Source organism: Juglans regia, chromosome 2 (assembly GCF_001411555.2).
Source record: "Juglans regia cultivar Chandler chromosome 2, Walnut 2.0, whole genome shotgun sequence".
NCBI lineage: Eukaryota > Viridiplantae > Streptophyta > Magnoliopsida > Fagales > Juglandaceae > Juglans > Juglans regia.
The window spans coordinates 1,245,778-1,266,852 of NC_049902.1; the positions used below are offsets into that span (position 1 = coordinate 1,245,778).

General features: G+C 37.2%; 3 protein-coding genes and 1 non-coding gene across 5 annotated transcripts; 2 read left to right on the top strand and 2 right to left on the bottom strand.

The window, feature by feature from the left end:
• The first annotated feature begins 4,535 nt into the window (after nucleotides 1–4,535).
• On the top strand, nucleotides 4,536–6,520 carry LOC108999699 (mitochondrial pyruvate carrier 1). Its single transcript, XM_035687285.1, has 5 exons — nucleotides 4,536–4,668; nucleotides 4,957–5,076; nucleotides 5,310–5,364; nucleotides 5,463–5,598; nucleotides 6,202–6,520. The coding sequence occupies exons 2-5, from the start codon at nucleotides 4,984–4,986 to the stop codon at nucleotides 6,236–6,238; spliced, it is 321 nt and encodes a 106-aa protein (XP_035543178.1). The 5' UTR covers nucleotides 4,536–4,668; nucleotides 4,957–4,983; the 3' UTR covers nucleotides 6,239–6,520.
• A 76-nt stretch (nucleotides 6,521–6,596) lies between these two features.
• On the top strand, nucleotides 6,597–8,137 carry LOC118347625 (adenylate kinase 4-like; the record flags this gene model as incomplete). The annotated part of the gene is made up of 4 exons (XM_035687286.1): nucleotides 6,597–6,665; nucleotides 6,785–6,952; nucleotides 7,220–7,309; nucleotides 7,800–8,137. Coding segments are annotated over 4 exons (429 nt in total), but the record flags the coding sequence as incomplete, so codon positions are not given.
• A 995-nt stretch (nucleotides 8,138–9,132) lies between these two features.
• LOC118347787 lies at nucleotides 9,133–9,250 on the bottom strand. Its single transcript, XR_004800934.1, has one exon. It is a non-coding gene; the product is annotated as a U5 spliceosomal RNA (small nuclear RNA).
• A 1,307-nt stretch (nucleotides 9,251–10,557) lies between these two features.
• LOC108999798 (probable aspartyl aminopeptidase) lies at nucleotides 10,558–20,880 on the bottom strand. Of its 2 annotated transcripts, XM_035687275.1 has the most exons (15): nucleotides 20,679–20,880; nucleotides 19,057–19,192; nucleotides 18,878–18,956; nucleotides 18,541–18,749; nucleotides 18,329–18,398; nucleotides 17,817–17,939; nucleotides 17,487–17,642; nucleotides 16,630–16,800; nucleotides 15,460–15,630; nucleotides 14,290–14,460; nucleotides 13,108–13,290; nucleotides 11,833–12,006; nucleotides 11,554–11,628; nucleotides 11,328–11,468; nucleotides 10,558–10,921 (listed from the first exon to the last, which is right to left on the bottom strand). In XM_035687275.1, exons 1-15 carry the CDS (start codon nucleotides 20,800–20,802, stop codon nucleotides 10,700–10,702), a joined length of 2,205 nt encoding a protein of 734 aa, XP_035543168.1. In that variant the 5' UTR covers nucleotides 20,803–20,880; the 3' UTR covers nucleotides 10,558–10,699. The 2 variants fall into 2 exon arrangements, with proteins under 2 accessions (XP_035543168.1, XP_035543169.1); XM_035687276.1 differs by lacking the exons at nucleotides 13,108–13,290; nucleotides 14,290–14,460; nucleotides 15,460–15,630; nucleotides 16,630–16,800.
• Between the last annotated feature and the right edge of the window lie 195 nt (nucleotides 20,881–21,075).

A 21,075-nucleotide genomic window follows, 5' to 3' on the forward strand; every position in this document is an offset into this window, starting at 1 on the left:
CTCATTCCGATAACAAAAGAAACTAAACATTTTCTAAGTGCCAATCAAATTAAATGTTCTCAACAACAACAAATGTTCCCAACATATGAACCAAAATAAACTAAATGTTCCAAGTGCCATTCCAACTTCCAAGTTGTGTCTGAAAAAAATATGACAAGATTAGTAAGCAAAATATTTTTGGACTTACATGATATATCAGTACTGGAAAATCATAAACATGAGTACCATTTTGGGTGGTCAAGAAATCAAAACCTCCATACATATATATATATATATATATATTATACATAATGCCATCAAATCCTTTATGGCCTCATTCCTAAATTGAGATTCTCAAACAAACTAGATTGTGCAGCAAGTAACGATACGATACTACAGGGACTTGAGAGAAGAGAGATGGGCTTACTTGGGTGAACGACGACCATGAGCTGAGGCTGAGGCCGAGGTTCTTGCAGCTTGGGTTGTGGCTTCGTGCGGCTAGGGTTAGAGAGGGAGTGAAGACTAAAGTGATGAACTGCCTGAAGGTTAGGGGATGTCTTAAGTCAAAATCACGTAAAACGACGTTGTTTTAACCTAAAAAAGGACACTGTTTTACATTGAGTGTGGCGTTGTGTGACAAAAACTTAGTCAAAACAACATTTTGACTCTATTTTGGCCTTTTTGGGTAGGCTGGGCTGCACCGCTGCAGTGTATTGAACCCAACATTTGTATTGGGCCCTTTGTTTTTTTCCTAAACCCTAAATCAATTTTAAATTTTTTATCTTTGTTTTTGTGATACCCCATATACTATGAATAAGAGTAGGTGGTATATGAGATCTCATATTGTTTGGGAAGAAAAAGTTCTTGCTCTTTATAAGGTTCCAATGGAGCTCTAATTATATCATTGACTAGTTATTTTGGAGTATAGACTTTGTGGTTTGGGCCTTCCATTGAGGCGTTACAAATGATATCAGAGTCAAGTTGAAAGATTCTGTAGACTTTTCAAAATAAAGAGAAGAAAACTTTTGCAAAGAAATTCTTAAAAAAATAGAGAAGTTTTGGAAAATAGAAAATGAAGGGAATAAATGTCTAGGCCAAGGTCTCCCCAAGGCTGGTTCTGCTCTACAGTAAGTATGTTATAAATTTTTCTTTTAGTAGTTGAATGCATTTTGATTGACATTGTTAAAACATGCATGTTAGAATGGCACCTCGTGGAAGAAGACCACGCGTATCCCACTCTGAGAACAATACCGTACAAGATGATAATTCAAAAGTACTCGGTACTGCAGCGACACATTTCTTTCATAGGATAGTCAATGGTGATATGGTGGTAGGTAGAACCCCACAGATAGGATGTACATTAGAACAGTTCTCCCGCCAGCACCCACCTACTTTCGACGACAGATCAAATGCTATGGATGCAGAGAGCTGGATTGAACGATTGGAGCAGATCTTCGAAGCACTTTATTGCACAGATGATCAAAAGGTGACTTATGCTGCTTTCAACTTAACAAATGCGGCAAACAAGTGGTGGAAGTCAACATGAGCACTCTTGCAGATGGAACTAAGAGATGGCGTCCCTATCACATGGTAGTGTTTTAGGAAGATATTTTTAGAGCGTTTATTTCCTCAGACTCTTCATGAGTCTAGGGCCCGTCAGTTTGCAGATCTTACCCAGGGAACAATGACAGTAGACCAATATGCTACCAAATTCATGGAATTGTCTTGTTTCGCTAGTTACTTAATTCCAGATGAGGAAAAGAAAGCTGAAAAGTTTGAGTGCGGTCTAAATTGCAGGATTAGGGTGCGTGTACGTACTCTCAGGATTCGGAGATTCACGGAACTGGTCACCCGTGCTACCATTGCTGAAGAAGACATTCAAGAAAGTATCGACTACAATAATCAAAGGAAGCGACAGCAGCAGTAACAACTCCAACCAGCATCACATAGGGATAAGAGGCCTTTTCAGGATAATGGACAATGCCCACAACAGGGTCGGTTAGGATTGCTCCCCGTGTGTGGAAAGTGTAGTAAGAGGCATGCAGGGAAATGTTTGATGGGGACCGAAACATGTTCAAGTGTGGGAGGGAAGGACATCATCTTCGAGACTGTCCTGGGAAGAACATAGCTACTAATCAAGCTACAAAAGAAGGATAGAAGAATATGGCACCAGCTCGAGTTTTCTCCCTGGCACAGTTTCGTGACACCGATGCACCCATCAATGAGAATACAAGTAACTAATTTCCTCAACCAGAAATATTGATTATTATTGGGATATTAGGTAAGTAGGATGTGATATTCATGATAACTATTGAAAATATTTCATGTGCTATAGGTAGCACAATTCTATCTCAGAATAAATTATAGTAGTTAGGATATGAATTTGGAGAGTCTTAGGTTACGATTTATTTGAGATTATTTTTACATGTAGAGAGTTTTATTTTTGTATGTGGAGAATTTAATTACTTCATATGGAGTTAAGATAATTATCTAATGAACTTATTATTTTAGGCTTATAATCAAATTCATTATCGAGACCTACAATTTTGGAGAATTAGTGTTGTTTAAGAATAAATATCGAAGGATTAAAAGTCGGGGAATAATAGGTTCGACTAATTGATCAAGGATTTAGAATAAAGACGACAAAAGAATGTAAAGAATAAGTACGTTGGTTGTTGAGGTCTAGCAATAAGGAGGGGAGATTGTAACGACCCGATCCTATATTTTTAGGGATAAATTACAGATAAATTTTTTATTGTGATACTCAATATGATATGTATAAGGGTAGGTGGTGTATGAGATCTCACATTGCTTGGGAAGGAGAAGTTCTTGCTCTTTATAAGGTTCCAATGGAGCTCCAATTGTATCATTGACAAGTCCTTTTGAAGTATAGGCAATGTGGTTTGGGCCTTCCATTGGGGCGTTATAAATGGTATCAGAGCATATCCCAACTAAAAATGTGGGACTTGAGCCGTGCCACCTACAATAGACAGGCCCGATGAGGACGTCGGAAATTTAAGGGGAGTAGATTGTGATACCCCATATATTATGAATAAGGGTAGGTGGTGTATGAGATCCCACATTGCTTGGGAATGAGAAGTTCTTACTCTTTATAAGATTCTAATGGAGCTCCAATTATATCATTGACTAGTCATTTTGGAGTATAGCCCTTGTGGTTTGGGTCTTCTATTGGGGGTTACAATTTGTTACTTTCATTTGGACCTTAGATTATTAACCGCAGTCGGTTTAGGCTAATTAGGTGATGAATAGAATTTGATTGCTTTTATACTCTTTGTTTTATTTTAGCCTCAAGTAAGGAATTATTTTCAAGGATTTGACAATTACATTGGCTTGGTGAAGCTCAGAAGGTAAAAGAATCTCTTGTTTCTCTTTCTCTAGCATTACTCTTTCTCGTATTCGGTCTGTATTTTATCGAGTATTGTTACAGAGCAGCCATTGTAGTTGTGCACACATTGCACATACTACGTGGCTGCTTCTGGTCCATTTGTTTTGTTTTGTTTATTTTTGGTGCAAAATGCACAGACGGCTTGTACCCCTCTCTCTCTCTCATCATCTCTCTCTCATCAACGACTCTCTCTCTCATCGGCTCTCTCTCTCTCTCGTCAGATCTCTCTCGCCGACTCTCTCTCTCCTCGACTCTCTCTCTCTCATCCCTCATTGTCTCTCTCTCTCTCCTCGACTCTTTCTCATCCCTCATGCTCTTTCTCTCATCTCCACTCTTTCTCTCATCTCGGTCTTTCTCTCTCTCGCCTGCTATCTCTCTCATTGTCTCTCTCTCATCTCCATTCTCTCTTTCTCATCGTCTCTCTCCCATCTCGGTCTATCTCTCTCATCTCCGCTCTCTCTCTCATAACGGTAGTAATTTTGAATTTGAGAAATATGTAATTTGGATGATATAAAATAAAGTGTGTAAAAGTAGTTGCTGCCAACACTAGCTGCTCCCAATATTTTTATATATCAAAAATATAAATTTTTGGGAGGTTCTCACTCAAATTGAGCTATCCTTTTACCTGCTTTGAAAAAAAATAATAATAAAATCATTTTAAGGGTTTGTTACAAAATCATCCAACTCCCACTTCCCGTAGCCTCTCTGTTGCTGCTTCTGGTCCATTTGTTTTGTTTTGTTTATTTTTGGTGCAAAATGCACAGACGGCTTGTACCCCTCTCTCTCTCTCATCATCTCTCTCTCATCAACGACTCTCTCTCTCATCGGCTCTCTCTCTCTCTCGTCAGATCTCTCTCGCCGACTCTCTCTCTCCTCGACTCTATCCCTCATTGTCTCTCTCTCTCTCCTCGACTCTTTCTCATCCCTCATGCTCTTTCTCTCATCTCCACTCTTTCTCTCATCTCGGTCTTTCTCTCTCTCGCCTGCTATCTCTCTCATTGTCTCTCTCTCATCTCCATTCTCTCTTTCTCATCGTCTGGTCTATCTCTCTCATCTCCGCTCTCTCTCTCATAACGGTCTGCCAACACTAGCTGCTCCCAATATTTTTATATATCAAAAATATAAATTTTTGGGAGGTTCTCACTCAAATTGAGCTATCCTTTTACCTGCTTTGAAAAAAAATAATAATAAAATCATTTTAAGGGTTTGTTACAAAATCATCCAACTCCCACTTCCCGTAGCCTCTCTGTTGCCTAATCGTTCATCGTCTCCATCTTCTTAAGGTATTAGGGCTAGGGTTTTTCGTTCTTAGCTGATGAATCTCAGCAACTTCATTGTATTTTTGTTTCTATCTTGCGAAAGTCATACATGCTGATTTGGGCTTTGATATAACTATGTCCCAGCACTTGTTGATCAAATTTTATCTACTCGCTGTTTATGTTTCATCAAATTTCAGCTATTAGTCCCCCGAAATTTCTTTAATTGTCACGGTTGTCAACTGAATCTTGAAATTTTCTCGTACTCGAACAACTTTGAATTATTGATTTTTTTTTTACTGTCGACTGTTACAGGGCTATTCAGGCAAGGATTGGTGATACATGGCTGCTTTCAGGGCATTCTTGAACAGTCCGGTTGGTCCGAAAACAACTCACTTTTGGGGACCTGTTGCCAATTGGGGATTCGTAGCTGCTGTATGTTCTGCTTTCACGATTCTGTAATGTTATTTTAAGTTTATATGTGGAGTTTTGTTTTCGTGTTCGACATATCCTAGTTAATAAATTAATCTAGCTCTCATGGAGTGGAGGTCTATTTACTTATAAAAAAAAAATGAAGTGGAGGTCTAGTTTTCACGCTTTTGTGAGTCATTTAAATTTCAGTCCTGCGGATTTTATCCGTGTTTAACTTATCAAAACAAATTTAACAGGGGTTGGCAGACATGAAGAAACCCCCGGAGATGATTTCGGGCAACATGACAGCAGGTTGAACGTGTCTGGTTTAAAAGTTAGTTTAGGGATTTTCTTGGCATGTATATTATCTTGTCAAGATTCTAATCTCGCTGTTAATTGGGTGCTTGTAGCAATGTGTGTCTACTCGGCATTGTTCATGAGATTTGCGTGGATGGTACAGCCCCGCAATTATCTACTTCTGGTATGCCATGTCTCGAATGAGACCGTCCAACTTTATCAACTCTCTCGATGGGCAAAGGGTCAGGGGTAAGTAACAACTAGCTTGTGATTAAAGATGTTCAAGAAAGATGCTGTCCCCTTGTTACGTAAGTTTTCGGTGTAAATGAAAAGCACTGAAATGTGAATCGAATCAAATTATTAGCGTAATTTCAAACAGATAAGGGGTCTGCTTGACCTGCTTCCATTGAAGTCACCATTCATTTCCGAACTCAAGAAAGTCTATTTCAGTTCATTATGTAGCCCCAGAAAAGGGTGGGAGGGTTTGGCGGGGGTGGAGAAAGAAAAATGATTAGAAATCTCGGTGGCACCTTTATTCTGTTCTTTATTTAAGCTTCTGATATCATTTTATTCAAGTACCATTACATCAAAGCATATTTTCATTTGTTCAAATAGTCTTCTTTGAATCTGAGACATCTCTGCCCTATCCAAATTCTTAATAAACTGTTCCAAGGCCCGGGGACAGCTCGAATGGTATGCTTGTATGCATATGCAACTTCAGAGTTCCTTTCGTTAGTTTTACTTTCTTGTACCAGAAAGTCAATTTGATAGTAAACATTGTTTTTTAACCAAACATTTGCAGTTCAATAAGTTCAATAATGAAGTTTGTTTTGTGTGGTTTCTTTTTTATAGGCTCTTGTCAGACAAGAAAGAGAAAGCTGCATCTTAGTAACTGGCTGCCACCATGTTTTTCATACCTGTTCTCTTGCTTGTGGTTTGCGGTTTCTCATTTGAAGCAATTTGCATTTGATCTTTCTGACAGTGTAAAGCATAATTGAGCAGATCACTATTAAGTGAATCTTTTGCATATTATCTTTATTTGTACTCTGATGTTTTCATAATCAGATGTGGAAACTGATGCTTAACTTAAAAGTTTGAGCACCAAATACATAATTGGTGATGCTGAATCATCTTATTCTGGTAAATAAAGCATTGTATTCCATTTCTCAAAGAGAATAGTTGTAGGTTCTATGATCGAAAGCACAGTTATGATCCAAAAGTACTTGTGCGATCTATCACACGGTTAAGCAATAAGCATTTTATCTAGCAAGTACATTCTTGATGGATTTCCAAGGACTGTGGTCCAAGCACAAAAGGTGTCACACTGTTATCTGAATATTTCTCAGTTCTGCCTCCTTGATTTGTTCTGTTCAAATGTGTTTGTATTCTTGCATTTCTAACCTTGCTTTTTTTTTTTTCTTCCTTCCTTATGTAGCTTGATGAAATGCTGGAAAAGAAGGGAGTCAAAGTTGATAAGGTGCTCAACTTTGCAATTGATGATGCAATCTTAGAGGAGAGAATTACTGGTCGCTGGATACACCCATCCAGTGGTAGAACCTACCACACCAAATTTGCACCTCCCAAAGTTCCAGGATCTGATGATGTAAGGCTATTTCCTTTTTTATTCTTTTGGTTAAAAAATGTAATTGATGCCTCTAGGAATCTTGACAACATCCAAGAGCTTTAATAAGATGTGTGCACATAATTATTAGTGCTAAAAATACAAAGGCAGCAAAAGCTCTATTTATTAACCATCAGCATGTTAATCTGGTCTGGAGGGCAATGTCAATGTGAGTATGCTTCCCATATATTAATATGTTACTTGATTTGTCATTCTTAAAGAACTTCTTCTCGTTCTGGTATGTCTAAGGTTACTGGAGAACCTTTGATTCAGCGCAAGGATGATACTGCAGCAGTTCTCAAATCAAGGCTGGAGGCATTTCACAAGCAAACTGAACCAGTATTCCTTCTATCAGCCCTTCCTACAGATTTTAATTTGATTGGTTAAGTCCAGATGAATGGAAAATATTAAACTATCGTTCTTTGTGATAATTATCAGTGATCTGCAGCCTTTTAGAATCAATCAGTTGACAATAACCACAATTGAATTTCAACATTAATTCTTTTGAATAGTATATTGTCCTGGAGGGAGGGAAGGAGGGAGTGGGTGGGTTTTGATGAAGTTATATAATTATGAGGGTTTTTTTTTTTGGTTCCCTTTTACAATCATTTTTGTTGTTGTTAACTATAATAAGCTGTCTTTGATTACCCTGTGAACCGAGTCAAGAAGTTGTCATCATTATTTTACAGAGATAGTTTGGAGGGCTGGTACCCATGATATTCCATTACGGTTTGGGAGGAGGTTTATGGAGAGTTGGAAGGTTAAATTGGGATTTTCGGGCAACGCTTGACTAATTTCCCTCATCCTAATTGTGTGGTTTGGAATGCAGGTTATTGATTATTATTCCAAGAAGGGCATTGTTGCCAATCTTCATGCAGAAAAAGCTCCCAAAGAGGTCACAACTGAGGTTCAGAAGGTGCTCACTTCGTGAAAGCAGCCTCCCTTTTACTTATAAATGGATTGCTTTCTTAGAAAGCATTGTATTTTTTTCCCCATTTTTCTGATACAAGGTTGAATTTTTCAACTGATCTGATTCACTTGACTTGATTTTCCAAATTGCACACGATGGCTGCTGTCAACTTTTTGAGGTTTAATCAAGTAACCCATACATAATATAAATGCGTGGAACTGCACGCTGGTGATATACATTTTTTGCGTTGTTGACAATCTTTGTCATCTTGATGTCTGTTTATTTACTTAGTTTTCCACTGGGCCCAGTGCTTGCCTGAGAGGAAGAAAAAACAATCGATTATGGTGCTAGTTCCTTAACCTTCATCTAGTAAATGAAAGTGCAGCCCATTAAATGACAAGGTTTTAAGTGTAGTTGAATCCTTTGAGGTACCAAGTGGAATTAGTTATTCCAACTGTATTTGATTTTAATGTATCTTTAGGTTTGAAATTGAAAACGTGTCGACCCTTCATGCTCATTTGAATTAGCGGGTTGATATGCATATGGTATTGTGTAAATTCAAAGGCATATAACTTATTCTGTGTGAGTGAGATTGATAAGTACAATACAAGCAGACAATGATATTTGAAACTGCTGGCATTTTATGATCCAAACCAGACTTCTTTGTCATGTAAAATCAACTTGTTCTTGTAGGGTTTGCAATGAATCTCTTATTGGCTGCTCACCAAGAACAGAGTTCTCTAGAATTCCAGGCCAGATGGAATGCTCCTATACAAGAAAATCCAACAAACAAGTCTTGGGGGTCACCTTAGGCCATGGAAAACCTTCCCCAGGGATCCCAAAACAGGGAAACACCCACCTACGGGAAAGCTTTTCTCCGTGTTAACTGCAGAAAAACACAGAAGCAAGGGGCAATCACTCATATGCATGAACCAAAAGACTCCACTCCATCGACCCTTTCTACTGCCGAAGCAATGGCTGAATTGCTGTCTTGGGCTGAATCAAACCTTCACCGGCCATTGCAGGCGGTTCCATACACAAATATGACTGATTCTCCTCCCCCTTCATTCATGATCTCTCCAACAACATAATTTTAAGCAATATCTACTTGTTACAGCAACAAAATAAAAATAGAACTTCTAGCGATAGTATTTGGAACATATAACTGATAAGATGTTCGAGTCATGTTTATAAACAGCAGAACTGTAATTACATGCACAGCTGAAAAGCTTCAGAACTAGGATTGTAAGGGGCTTCCTCAAAAGAAGAAATCCCTCCAAAAATAGGCGTATGCCACTATTTACGGCGAGCACACAGCATTATTTAGTAAAAGGCGAAAGAATAGTTCGCTTTGTGCACACCGCGTGGGTGCGTGATTGACTACTTGCAACGAGCTGCCTCTTTAATGGCTCCCACTTAACACAACCTTTCTCATCTCTGCGATGTGGGACAACAGCTGATGGAAATAAAAAAATACGCCTAATTCAGGCCTTTCTTTTGGGCTTATTATGTCTGCGAATAATGGATATCCTGCTTGTTGTTAGAACATTGGTATTGGTTTATGCATATGTAAAATTACCTCTTTTACATATCCATTTTATCATTTAAGTAAAATTTTCACATTTACTTATGTATATTTGAAACAAAATAATAATAAAATATTATTATTTTATTATTATTACTTTTTTGCTAAAATCAATTTTTTTTATATATTTTACAATTAATATCCACTACATACATTTGACATTAATGATACAAATGTAATAATAAAAAATATAATTTTTTAATAATAATATATTAAAAATATAATAAAATGAAAAAAATATATAATATATTATAATAATAAAATGAATGTGCAAGTGAATGTTTGTTTTGTTGTTGAATGAGGGAGAAAATGAAAGGATTGTGTGAGAGAGAGTGGGAGGAGAGATAAATAATTATTAAAATATGATTTGTAGGGTGAATAGTGGTTATCCAAATTCGGATAAGCACTATTCATAAGTAGCTAAATATTTGGATATGCATAAGCCAATGTGAAGAATTTTAGGATCATATTATGCAAATATAATTTTGTATATGCATATGCATAGACCAATGCTAATGCTCTTAATGAGGGATTTCTGTTGACCTGTTGCACTATATTCTCTCTTTAATATAAACAACTTCCATTTATCATACCTGTCAACTCATCTCATTTAATTATTATAATTTTTTTAAATTTTTATATAAAATATAATAAATAATTTAATTTTTAAAAAATAATATTCTAATGCCAAGCCAATTTATCAAGCGGCCAGTTAGAGGAAGGAGCATCTTTGAATACCAAACTCCATGTGCCATGCTCGACCTTCTTGGATGAAAGGACTAGTGATCTTCCTTTTCATTGCACAAACAAAACGGGCGACCATTGGAGCATTAGTTCTTAATTGTTCTTAGAAATCGCTAAATATGGGAAAGTTAAAACTTGAGGGCTGGCAAGAATCACATTGCAGGGAATATAAACGATTAAAAAAAAAGTTCCAGGATTTTCTGTGGCGCTTTATAAAGTGCTACAGATACCTGATGCTGCTTTGATTGAACCTGGACAAGAAAACGTAGCAAAACATTAACATAATTACAGAAAGTGATCTGCAAACAAGTAGAATTTTGAAACTTATAAAGATTTCAAGCTGCTCGCATTGATTTTAATTCAACTTCGTTTGAAAACAGCCAAGTACTTTGCAGATCCAGCACAACATTCCAGCAGTTCATTTAATATTGTTTCAAGCATTATTACATTATAACCATGCTGAATTTCCAAAGACAGACACAGCACAAGCCTATACGTCAACTGTCATCTTTGCGTCTAGATGTGAGAATTCTTGAAAATAAGCCTTGAAATGCTCATATGAATGCATCACATCATCTATGGCACACATTTCTCGAATACTGTGCATTGATAGCTGGGGTGCGCCTACATCAACCGTACGAATCCCCACACCGCTTGCAAGGATAGGACCAATGGTTGGACCACATGGCATGTAATTGCGGACCACAAATTCCTGCATTACATGTGGTTCCTATGGTTTAATCACTTTTTAGGCTACACAAATTTATATTATCATAACATTTTCCGTTTGTATACCAAAAATGGTTTCATCTCATCGTTATAATTTTCTTAAATTTTTACACAAAATATAATAAACAATTCAACTTTTTTAAATCCTAAAACAATAACAATATTAAAAATAATAATATTCTAATAATATTTTATTCAATTTTCTACTTTCATATAAAATCATTTCATCTCATCTCATTATTCAAACGGGGTCTAAAATGGCCCGGGAGGGAGAGAGAGAGATCTTATTTGTTTCTCTGTTTTCAATTTAGGCAATTCCATTTTATACAGATGATCTAGCACCCTAGAATTTTTCACAAATATAATAGCCAATGTAGTGAGAAACCGACCTGAACAGGAAGGTTATGCTTTGCTGCTATTTCTTTGAATATGAAGGAAGTGACCGCATTGGTTGCATAGCGTTGATTTGCATTGTGTTTAATGACAAGCCCTCCATGCATCTTTGGCTGATGATTATCTTCATGTTTGTCCTACGGAGGCAACTCTATATCAACATTCTGCAGTAAACCATATACTATCAATGCTGGTAAACTAAGATTACAGTAGGCAACGAACCATATAGTTAGGGTGCAATGCATGTGCCATGTCAGCAGATACAAGGAAACTCCTCTGGATAGCTTTCTCAAGCAGCTGGAAAGAAACAAATACAATAAAAGTAAATAAATTTCCAGATTGTGAAGTAAATGAAATATCGCATTCCGTGGCTTTCAAATTGCTTTAGCTCAGCAGGATCTAGATTTTGAAGGCATGGATCATCATTCAGAGAATAAAAGTGAACATGCGTTTTTAATCAAGACTCAGAATCTCATCAGAAGAACATGGAGCAGTTATAACCTTAGAATCTGGGCCAAAGGAGTCTGTAATTCGTGATAAAGAGTCTAGCATGACAGGAGACCCAGCTCCTTGAGCGGAGTTAGACCCAACCTCCTCATGATCGAACAAGGCTACGAGTCTAACACCAGTCTCATCCTCAAGACTGCTTTCAGAAGAAGTAGAATCTATCAATGCCTGAAATTGAAACCATAAAGTAAGTAGCATATGCAGATCAGCTGCTTTGAACCCAAATAACTAAGTACATATGTTTCCTCCAATAGATGAGGATATCAGAAAGTTACAATGGTGATGCATTGTAGGTGTTATGTTTCAATTCCAAAAACATGCAGTGGGCTGTCTAAATTAGAGTTCAGAAAAGTATGTCTTTGGACCAGAGCACCGGCAAGAAATTTGCATAAATAAATTTCTTGAGTCTTTGGTGAAAGATTTTTCATGTCAATTCATATTGATAACTTCCCAAATGCAATTTAATGAAATTTATGATTAAGGAGTTTATCCTCAAGTAATCAATCAGCATGTTTCCCAAGTAAGGGAAGCTAAGCACAAGTTTCTGAAAAAATGGCCAAGCCTCAAGCCCAAATGACATATTGATTAGAGAAAATATCAAGCAAGTCGTTTAGACTCGCCCAGTGGTACATACCACAAGAGAAAAGAAGCAGATAGTTTCAATAACTGACTTCATGCATTGTAGATATTAGACAAGAAGAGATCAAGATAAGGAGTTTATAAGAACTCACGGAGAAAAAATTGCGACACATTATATTTGGCCGTGGGACTAAGAGATTCAATGTGTATCTAGGACCATAAAATATAGATAACAGACCAACCAATTGACATTGCAAAATAAGAAGATCAAGGGAATCTCATAAATGAGAGGAAAATCATTGCATAAATCGGAAGCATTCTTAGCTGATCTGTACTAAAAAAAAAACAACATATAGGACATTTTTCTACTACAAAGGAAAACCGACAAGGAAGGTAGTAATGTTGATATTATATAGCATAGGTGGATGGAATATATTGCATGTGTTATGTTTCAGTTCTGAAACATGCAGTGGACTGTCAGGGCGAGTCAGAGATCAGAGTCCAGACAAGTACTTTGCAGCTAAAAACTTGATTCAATTCATTTTGCAGTTCAAGGAATCATGATTTGCCAAGTGTATGTTAGATAGTTGATAAGCATAAATCTGAGCAGGACCAACCAATTGACATTGCAAAATAAGAAGAAATCAGGGAATCAATCATAAATGAGATCACCAGGACACAAGTGATCACCTTAGAAGCCGGGTCAAAGGAATTTGTAATGCGTGACATGGCATTTATCAGGAGAGGAGACCCAGCTCCTTGGGCTGAGTTAGACCCAGCCTCCTCATGATCAAACAAGGCCACCATTCCAACACCAGTCTCATCCTCATCCTCATCCTCAAGAGAACTTTCAGAAGATGAAGCTATCAGTGCCTGGAATTGAAACCATTAAGCGGCAGATCCAAATTAGCTGATCTATACTAAAAAAAAAACAACATATAGGACATTTTTCTACTACATCGAAGGAAAACCGACAAGGAAGGTAGTAATGTTGATATTATATAGCATAGGTGGATGGAATATATTGCATGTGTTATGTTTCAGTTCTGAAACATGCAGTGGACTGTCAGGGCGAGTCAGAGATCAGAGTCCAGACAAGTACTTTGCACAACTACACTTTCTGTAGTTCATGGCAATTCTAGAAAATCTCGTCATGTCAATTCATTTTGATAAATTTCCAAATGGAATTCAAGGAGATTTATGATTTAGCAGTTCAAGGAATCAATCAGCATGTTGCCCAAAAGAGGGAAGGTAAGCACAGGTTTCTGACAAAATGGCAAGCACCATTTCCAAATGATAGTCTGATTACACATGGTGCCTAACAAGTATTTTGGACTTACCCAATGGTACGTGCACAAGAGAAAAATAAGTAGACTGTTCGAGCCATGGTGGCTCAAAATTGGGTAAAAAATTTGAAACATGACTTCACAATTCATGTAAGAAAGAAGTGCAAATCTACTTGAAAATCACCAACTTTGGATTTAAAACCATTTTAGGTAATTGACAATTGTTTCAGTGATCTTGCTGCCTTCCACACCCTAAATGTGATTGGTGAACAAAACAAAAATCTCAAAAACTAATTCAGAGAAAAAGCATTGGATTTTCTTTCCTCTTTTGGTCAGAAACTGCTAACAAAAGTTGACCTTCTATGAGATATTTTGGCTGTAAAAGAAAGATTGCATTGCAGCAAGAAATGATTTCCGACTGCTTTAGTTTAGCAGCATAAATCAGCAAGACTATATCATCTATATAACAAAATAAGAATAAATCAGAATCTAGGTTTTGAAGGCATGCAATTAGTCGGAGGATCAAAGTGAACATTTCCTTTTTTCAATCAAAACCTAGATCACCAGGACACAGAGCAGTGATCACCTTAGAAGCCGGGTCAAAGGAATTTGTAATGCGTGACATGTCATTTATCAGGAGAGGAGACCCAGCTCCTTGGGCTGAGTTAGACCCAGCCTCCTCATGATCAAACAAGGCCACCATTCTAACACCAGTCTCATCCTCAAGAGAACTTTCAGAAGATGAAGCTATCAGTGCCTGGAATTGAAACCATTAAGCGGCAGATCCAAATTAGCTGATCTATACTAAAAAAAAAACAACATATAGGACATTTTTCTACTACATAGAAAGAAAACCGACAAGGAAGGTAGTAATGTTGATATTATATAGCATAGGTGGATGGAATATATTGCATGTGTTATGTTTCAGTTCTGAAACATGCAGTGGACTGTCAGGGCGAGTCAGAGATCAGAGTCCAGACAAGTACTTTGCACAACTACACTTTCTGTAGTTCATGGCAATTCCAGAAAATCTCGTCATGTCAATTCATTTTGATAAATTTCCAAATGGAATTCAAGGAGATTTATGATTTAGCAGTTCAAGGAATCAATCAGCATGTTGCCCAAAAGAGGGAAGGTAAGCACAGGTTTCTGACAAAATGGCAAGCACTATTTCCAAATGATAGTCTGATTACACATGGTGCCTAACAAGTATTTTGGACTTACCCAATGGTACGTGCACAAGAGAAAAATAAGTAGACTGTTCGAGCCATGGTGGCTCAAAATTGGGTAAAAAATTTGAAACATGACTTCACAATTCATGTAAGAAAGAAGTGCAAATCTACTTGAAAATCACCAACTTTGGATTTAAAACCATTTTAGGTAGTTGACAATTGTTTCAGTGATCTTGTTGCCTTCCACACCCTAAATGTGATTGGTGAACAAAACAAAAATCTCAAAAACTAATTCAGAGAAAAAGCATTGGATTTTCTTTCCTCTTTTGGTCAGAAACTGCTAACAAAAGTTGACCTTCTATGAGATATTTTGGCTGTAAAAGAAAGATTGCATTGCAGCAAGAAATGATTTCCGACTGCTTTAGTTTAGCAGCATAAATCAGCAAGACTATATCATCTATATAACAAAATAAGAATAAATCAGAATCTAGGTTTTGAAGGCATGCAATTAGTCGGAGGATCAAAGTGAACATTTCCTTTTTTCAATCAAAACCTAGATCACCAGGACACAGAGCAGTGATCACCTTAGAAGCCGGGTCAAAGGAATTTGTAATGCGTGACATGTCATTTATCAGGAGAGGAGACCCAGCTCCTTGGGCTGAGTTAGACCCAGCCTCCTCATGATCAAACAAGGCCACCATTCTAACACCAGTCTCATCCTCAAGAGAACTTTCAGAAGATGAAGCTATCAGTGCCTGGAATTGAAACCATTAAGCGGCAGATCCAAATTAGCTGATCTATACTAAAAAAAAAACAACATATAGGACATTTTTCTACTACATCGAAGGAAAACCGACAAGGAAGGTAGTAATGTTGATATTATATAGCATAGGTGGATGGAATATATTGCATGTGTTATGTTTCAGTTCTGAAACATGCAGTGGACTGTCAGGGCGAGTCAGAGATCAGAGTCCAGACAAGTACTTTGCACAACTACACTTTCTGTAGTTCATGGCAATTCTAGAAAATCTCGTCATGTCAATTCATTTTGATAAATTTCCAAATGGAATTCAAGGAGATTTATGATTTAGCAGTTCAAGGAATCAATCAGCATGTTGCCCAAAAGAGGGAAGGTAAGCACAGGTTTCTGACAAAATGGCAAGCACCATTTCCAAATGATAGTCTGATTACACATGGTGCCTAACAAGTATTTTGGACTTACCCAATGGTACGTGCACAAGAGAAAAATAAGTAGACTGTTCGAGCCATGGTGGCTCAAAATTGGGTAAAAAATTTGAAACATGACTTCACAATTCATGTAAGAAAGAAGTGCAAATCTACTTGAAAATCACCAACTTTGGATTTAAAACCATTTTAGGTAGTTGACAATTGTTTCAGTGATCTTGTTGCCTTCCACACCCTAAATGTGATTGGTGAACAAAACAAAAATCTCAAAAACTAATTCAGAGAAAAAGCATTGGATTTTCTTTCCTCTTTTGGTCAGAAACTGCTAACAAAAGTTGACCTTCTATGAGATATTTTGGCTGTAAAAGAAAGATTGCATTGCAGCAAGAAATGATTTCCGACTGCTTTAGTTTAGCAGCATAAATCAGCAAGACTATATCATCTATATAACAAAATAAGAATAAATCAGAATCTAGGTTTTGAAGGCATGCAATTAGTCGGAGGATCAAAGTGAACATTTCCTTTTTTCAATCAAAACCTAGATCACTAGGACACAGAGCAGTGATCACCTTAGAAGCCGGGTCAAAGGAATTTGTAATGCGTGACATGTCATTTATCAGGAGAGGAGACCCAGCTCCTTGGGCTGAGTTAGACCCAGCCTCCTCATGATCAAACAAGGCCACCATTCTAACACCAGTCTCATCCTCAAGAGAACTTTCAGAAGATGAAGCTATCAGTGCCTGGAATTGAAACCATTAAGCGGCAGATCCAAATTAGCTGATCTATACTAAAAAAAAAACAACATATTGGACATTTTTCTACTACATCGAAGGAAAACCGACAAGGAAGGTAGTAATGTTGATATTATATAGCATAGGTGGATGGAATATATTGCATGTGTTATGTTTCAGTTCTGAAACATGCAGTGGACTGTCAGGGCGAGTCAGAGATCAGAGTCCAGACAAGTACTTTGCACAACTACACTTTCTGTAGTTCATGGCAATTCCAAAAAATCTCGTCATGTCAATTCATTTTGATAAATTTCCAAATGGAATTCAAGGAGATTTATGATTTAGCAGTTCAAGGAATCAATCAGCATGTTGCCCAAAAGAGGGAAGGTAAGCACAAGGTTTCTGACAAAATGGCAAGCACCATTTCCAAATGATAGTCTGATTACACATGGTGCCTAACAAGTATTTTGAACTTACCCAATGGTACGTGCACAAGAGAAAAATAAGTAGACTGTTCCAATAATTTACTTCATTCTTTGTACACTATGAGATGAGACAAGACACGAGTTGAGAAGAACAAAGGCCACACTACACAATTAGGAGAAAAAAATGAAAGAAAATATAACTACTTTCTATGGGAAGCACTTATTTCCCTCTCAACAAAAAGAGTAGACAACCTATATACAAAGCCATACCATTAGGGAGCAAAATGACATGCAGAGATTATCAAGCTGCCCTGAGAAGATGAATTCCTTTCTGGCACCTGCTATAATACTCGGTTGGGTGTCACATGCTTGCAACTCAAAATCACATATATCATCAGGTTCACAGCCAATCTGATTTGCAAGCAGCTAGGGAGAAAAAACAGAGAGAAAGAAAAATTACACTCCAACTGAAAGTGTTACAGCTACTTGTGATCATGCCACTAACACATTCATTTAGTCTGAAATCTACATATAAAAAGATTGATCCTGCCACCCCCGCAGAATAAAAGAGAAGAGAAAAAAGAAAAAGAATTTATTAACCTGTAATAGGAGCGAGTGATGCTTTGAGCTATTAGTGGTAGTTCTTTCATTACCATTTTTTCCATTAGTCTGACCACTACTATTGCCTGAACCATCTGCAGCACCATTTTTATTGATCTCTGCCTGCAAAACATAGTTCATAGGATAAAGCAAGATTTTGATCAGAAGGAAGACGTACTCAAACCTTAAACAAGACATATTCGTCAGAGGTTCAGTTACTCCTCCAGACAACCTATGCTTGTATTCGTAAAAAAATGCACATCTCAATCTACCAAGTTAACCTGATGTGATTGCAGACTCAGACTCAACATACGAATTGTAATTCCTGTAAGGTCTCAGTAAGGTCTCACATTGAGAAACACTAAAATAATTTTCTGGCCCTCACTTCATGTGAGGAGGGAAAAAAGGATACACTTCCTCATAATCATTTTCTAGGATTTATAATAATTAAAACACACACACACAAAGGTAGACAGAAGCATATAATTAAATGTGTGTAATGCCAAGAATACCTTAATTGATGTTGCCAAGACAGGAAGAAGATGATTCTCTGTGTTGAACATAAATTCATCATTATAGCCCCTGTTCACAAAACACAACAAATAGTACAACAGAAGGCAAGAAAGAACAAACATATTATTAAAAAAAAAAAAAAAAGGCAACTTCAGAATAACAACACATAATATCAAAACAGGTGAGACAACAATTCACACTGGGAGATAACCTGTCCAAGTGAATCGCCAGGGTCGGGATCCGCATGATGGGCTCCTTAATTCTAACAAGACGATGCGAGTACGAAACAGAACCAGAACCATTTTTTGCTTCTCTGATTATCACTCTTCCGGCAACCGTTAAGTCACGATCAAACCAAGTACGCCACAAACCACCCCCATGCGTTTGGACACCAACCTCCAAATACCCACCTTTGGTTACCTGCACAAACCATACACACATTCCAAGAATAAAAAAAGTAAACTTTTTTTACCTTAAATCACCCAATTCTACATAATCTTACAAGTAATATTTCCACTAAGGGAATGGCAACGAAACCAAGAGGTCACCTTGGAAACCGGCTTCAGTTTCAGACAAGGACTGTCGGTATGAGCACCAATGATATGAAATCCATTTCCAGCGACATATCTAAGCATAGGCTCCACAATATCAGCAGTAAGGAAACTAAATCCACCTAAAATAATAGCTCATTCTACAACTAAGCCGTAGGATAGTGAAAAATTCGTACTTTTTACCGATTGCGAAAGCGATGATCGAGGAGTAATTCCAGGTGAAGAAGTATTTCTTCCCGACTTCCAATATCCAATCCTCTCTTTCCAAGACTTGCTCATACCCCGCAGCTACCAACCGTTTCTTTGCCTCATCTAGAATTAAAACGCGTTCACAGTCAAGCTTAACTACTCTTCGGGGGTTTTAACTTATTCGAGTCAAGTTTTGGCATGGAAGGTTCTCTCGAGCTCAAGTCACGTAAAATCGATTCATTTATCTTTCGAATAAAAAGTTTTGAGTCTTTTTTTAAGCATTTCATTAGTATAAAAGGAAGAAGATACGAGCAGAAGGTAAAATTCTTCAACAAATTCCTCATTATAATTATTGCAGAGCATAAAAAAAGAAAAATAAAAGGACTTTAGGACTAAAAAATTAGAATCCAGACAAATATAAAAGATTAAATCTATCTATTTCTTTCTGATTAAAATTTTATGATAAGTTATAGTTTTATACAGTATCGGAGAAAACATCTTGAACTCTGATTCTACAATAATGTTAAGACAAATATGAGAGACTCGATTAAGGAAGAGTTGTTTTAAAAAGACAGTAACATATTGGGATATGAGAGTTGTTTTAAACGATGATCTTTGCAGATTGGGATGTGAGAGTTGTTTTAAATGAGGGTCTTAGCAGATTGAGTTACCGTTGATGGTTGGTTAGGAAAAACAATAACATAGTTGGATAGAAAGCATGGGCTGACCTAGTCACTGGTGTTAAAAAATTTATACATGTGATTGTGGTGGCGTGTGCTGGGAAGTTGGACAGGGATGGATGCTGGTTTTAGTGGTGAGGTGCGTGTAGTCACCGAAGACTCCGAAGTCCATGAAATCTACACGTGGGCTAAGCTGCATGTGAGCCTCAGGTGTTGATCATTTTGTGACAGTTTCGCCTTGTAGTTGTACTGGTAGATTGACAACTAGAGAATGGTGTGGCGCACACAGATGTAGGGGTCACATAAAAGCATGCATTAATCCATGAGCATTGCTATTCATAAGCCCATACACCATACATCAAAAATTTTTTATTTTTTTAAAATTTTTTTAAAGTTTTTTTTGGTTTTATTATTCTTAAAATAATTGAATTATTCTACTCATAATCCATATACCACACATTTGATAAGAGAATAAAATTAAATAAATTATAAAAATGATGGTGTGTGGTGTATGAGGCTTAGGAATAGAATTTTTCTTAATCCATTAGTGAGCTAGATGGGCTCCTCCCTCCTCCCCCAAGGAAAAATGAAAAAGAGATGGGTCTTGGTGGGTTTCAAGTTAGATCTCTGAGGAGTTTCTCTCTATAGAAAATTAAAAAAATCCGAGCTTGTTAAGAGAGATTTATTAACTTACTATTTTTCTTGGAAAAAGTAAATATATAATCGATGAAAATTAATAAATAAACTATATATAACCCACCAATCAATATTGAACTTGTGTTCTCTCTCGATCGTACCACAGAGAAGTCAATATTTTTACCCCCAAACATAGTTTAATTTGTTTATCACTTGGGAAAAAAAAAAGAAAAAAGGAACGCCATTGAAATGTGCATGCGAAATAGCAAGAAAGGGAGGATGTTCTTCATTACCAACGGCATGGAAAGCAGTTGGCGAAGCATTCAAGAATTCGATGAGACCAGGGACGACTACGCCGTGTGCTAGGCTTTGTCCTATTGCCACAGCTATGCCTTTGAGGACCTGTCCCATGATCATTTGATGATCAAGCGCGCTAGATGGCCTGGTTACCTAGTTAGTGTGATCGATCGATGGAAATGTATATGATGATGAGCAGGCGTGCATACGTACTTACTCTGGTGTTTTTTGGAGCTTCCAAGTCCAATATATACTAATAGCACGTACAAGAGCAAATATTGCAATGCAAGCTGGATGCCTCGTGAGATCTGTACGTGCTCATGATTCTTGGTTATAACTATTAAGTTATGCTTTATTGGTTCTCTACTTCTCTTCAGCAACACCCTGTCTTAA

Bases quoted from the DNA above. Each gene is read 5' to 3' on its own strand.
- LOC108999699 (XM_035687285.1), top strand. From the start codon at position 4,984: ATGGCTGCTTTCAGGGCATTCTTGAACAGTCCGGTTGGTCCGAAAACA. The intron at 5,077-5,309 runs GTATGTTCTGCT...CAAATTTAACAG, and splicing joins ATTGGGGATTCGTAGCTGCT to GGGTTGGCAGACATGAAGAA. The intron at 5,599-6,201 runs GTAAGTAACAAC...TCTTTTTTATAG, and splicing joins CGATGGGCAAAGGGTCAGGG to GCTCTTGTCAGACAAGAAAG.
- LOC108999798 (XM_035687275.1), bottom strand. From the start codon at position 20,802: ATGATCATGGGACAGGTCCTCAAAGGCATAGCTGTGGCAATAGGACAA. The intron at 18,957-19,056 runs GTACGAATTTTT...GCCTATGCTTAG, and splicing joins GCTTTCGCAATCGGTAAAAA to ATATGTCGCTGGAAATGGAT. The intron at 14,461-15,459 runs GTGATCACTGCT...TTTCAATTCCAG, and splicing joins CCTTTGACCCGGCTTCTAAG to GCACTGATAGCTTCATCTTC.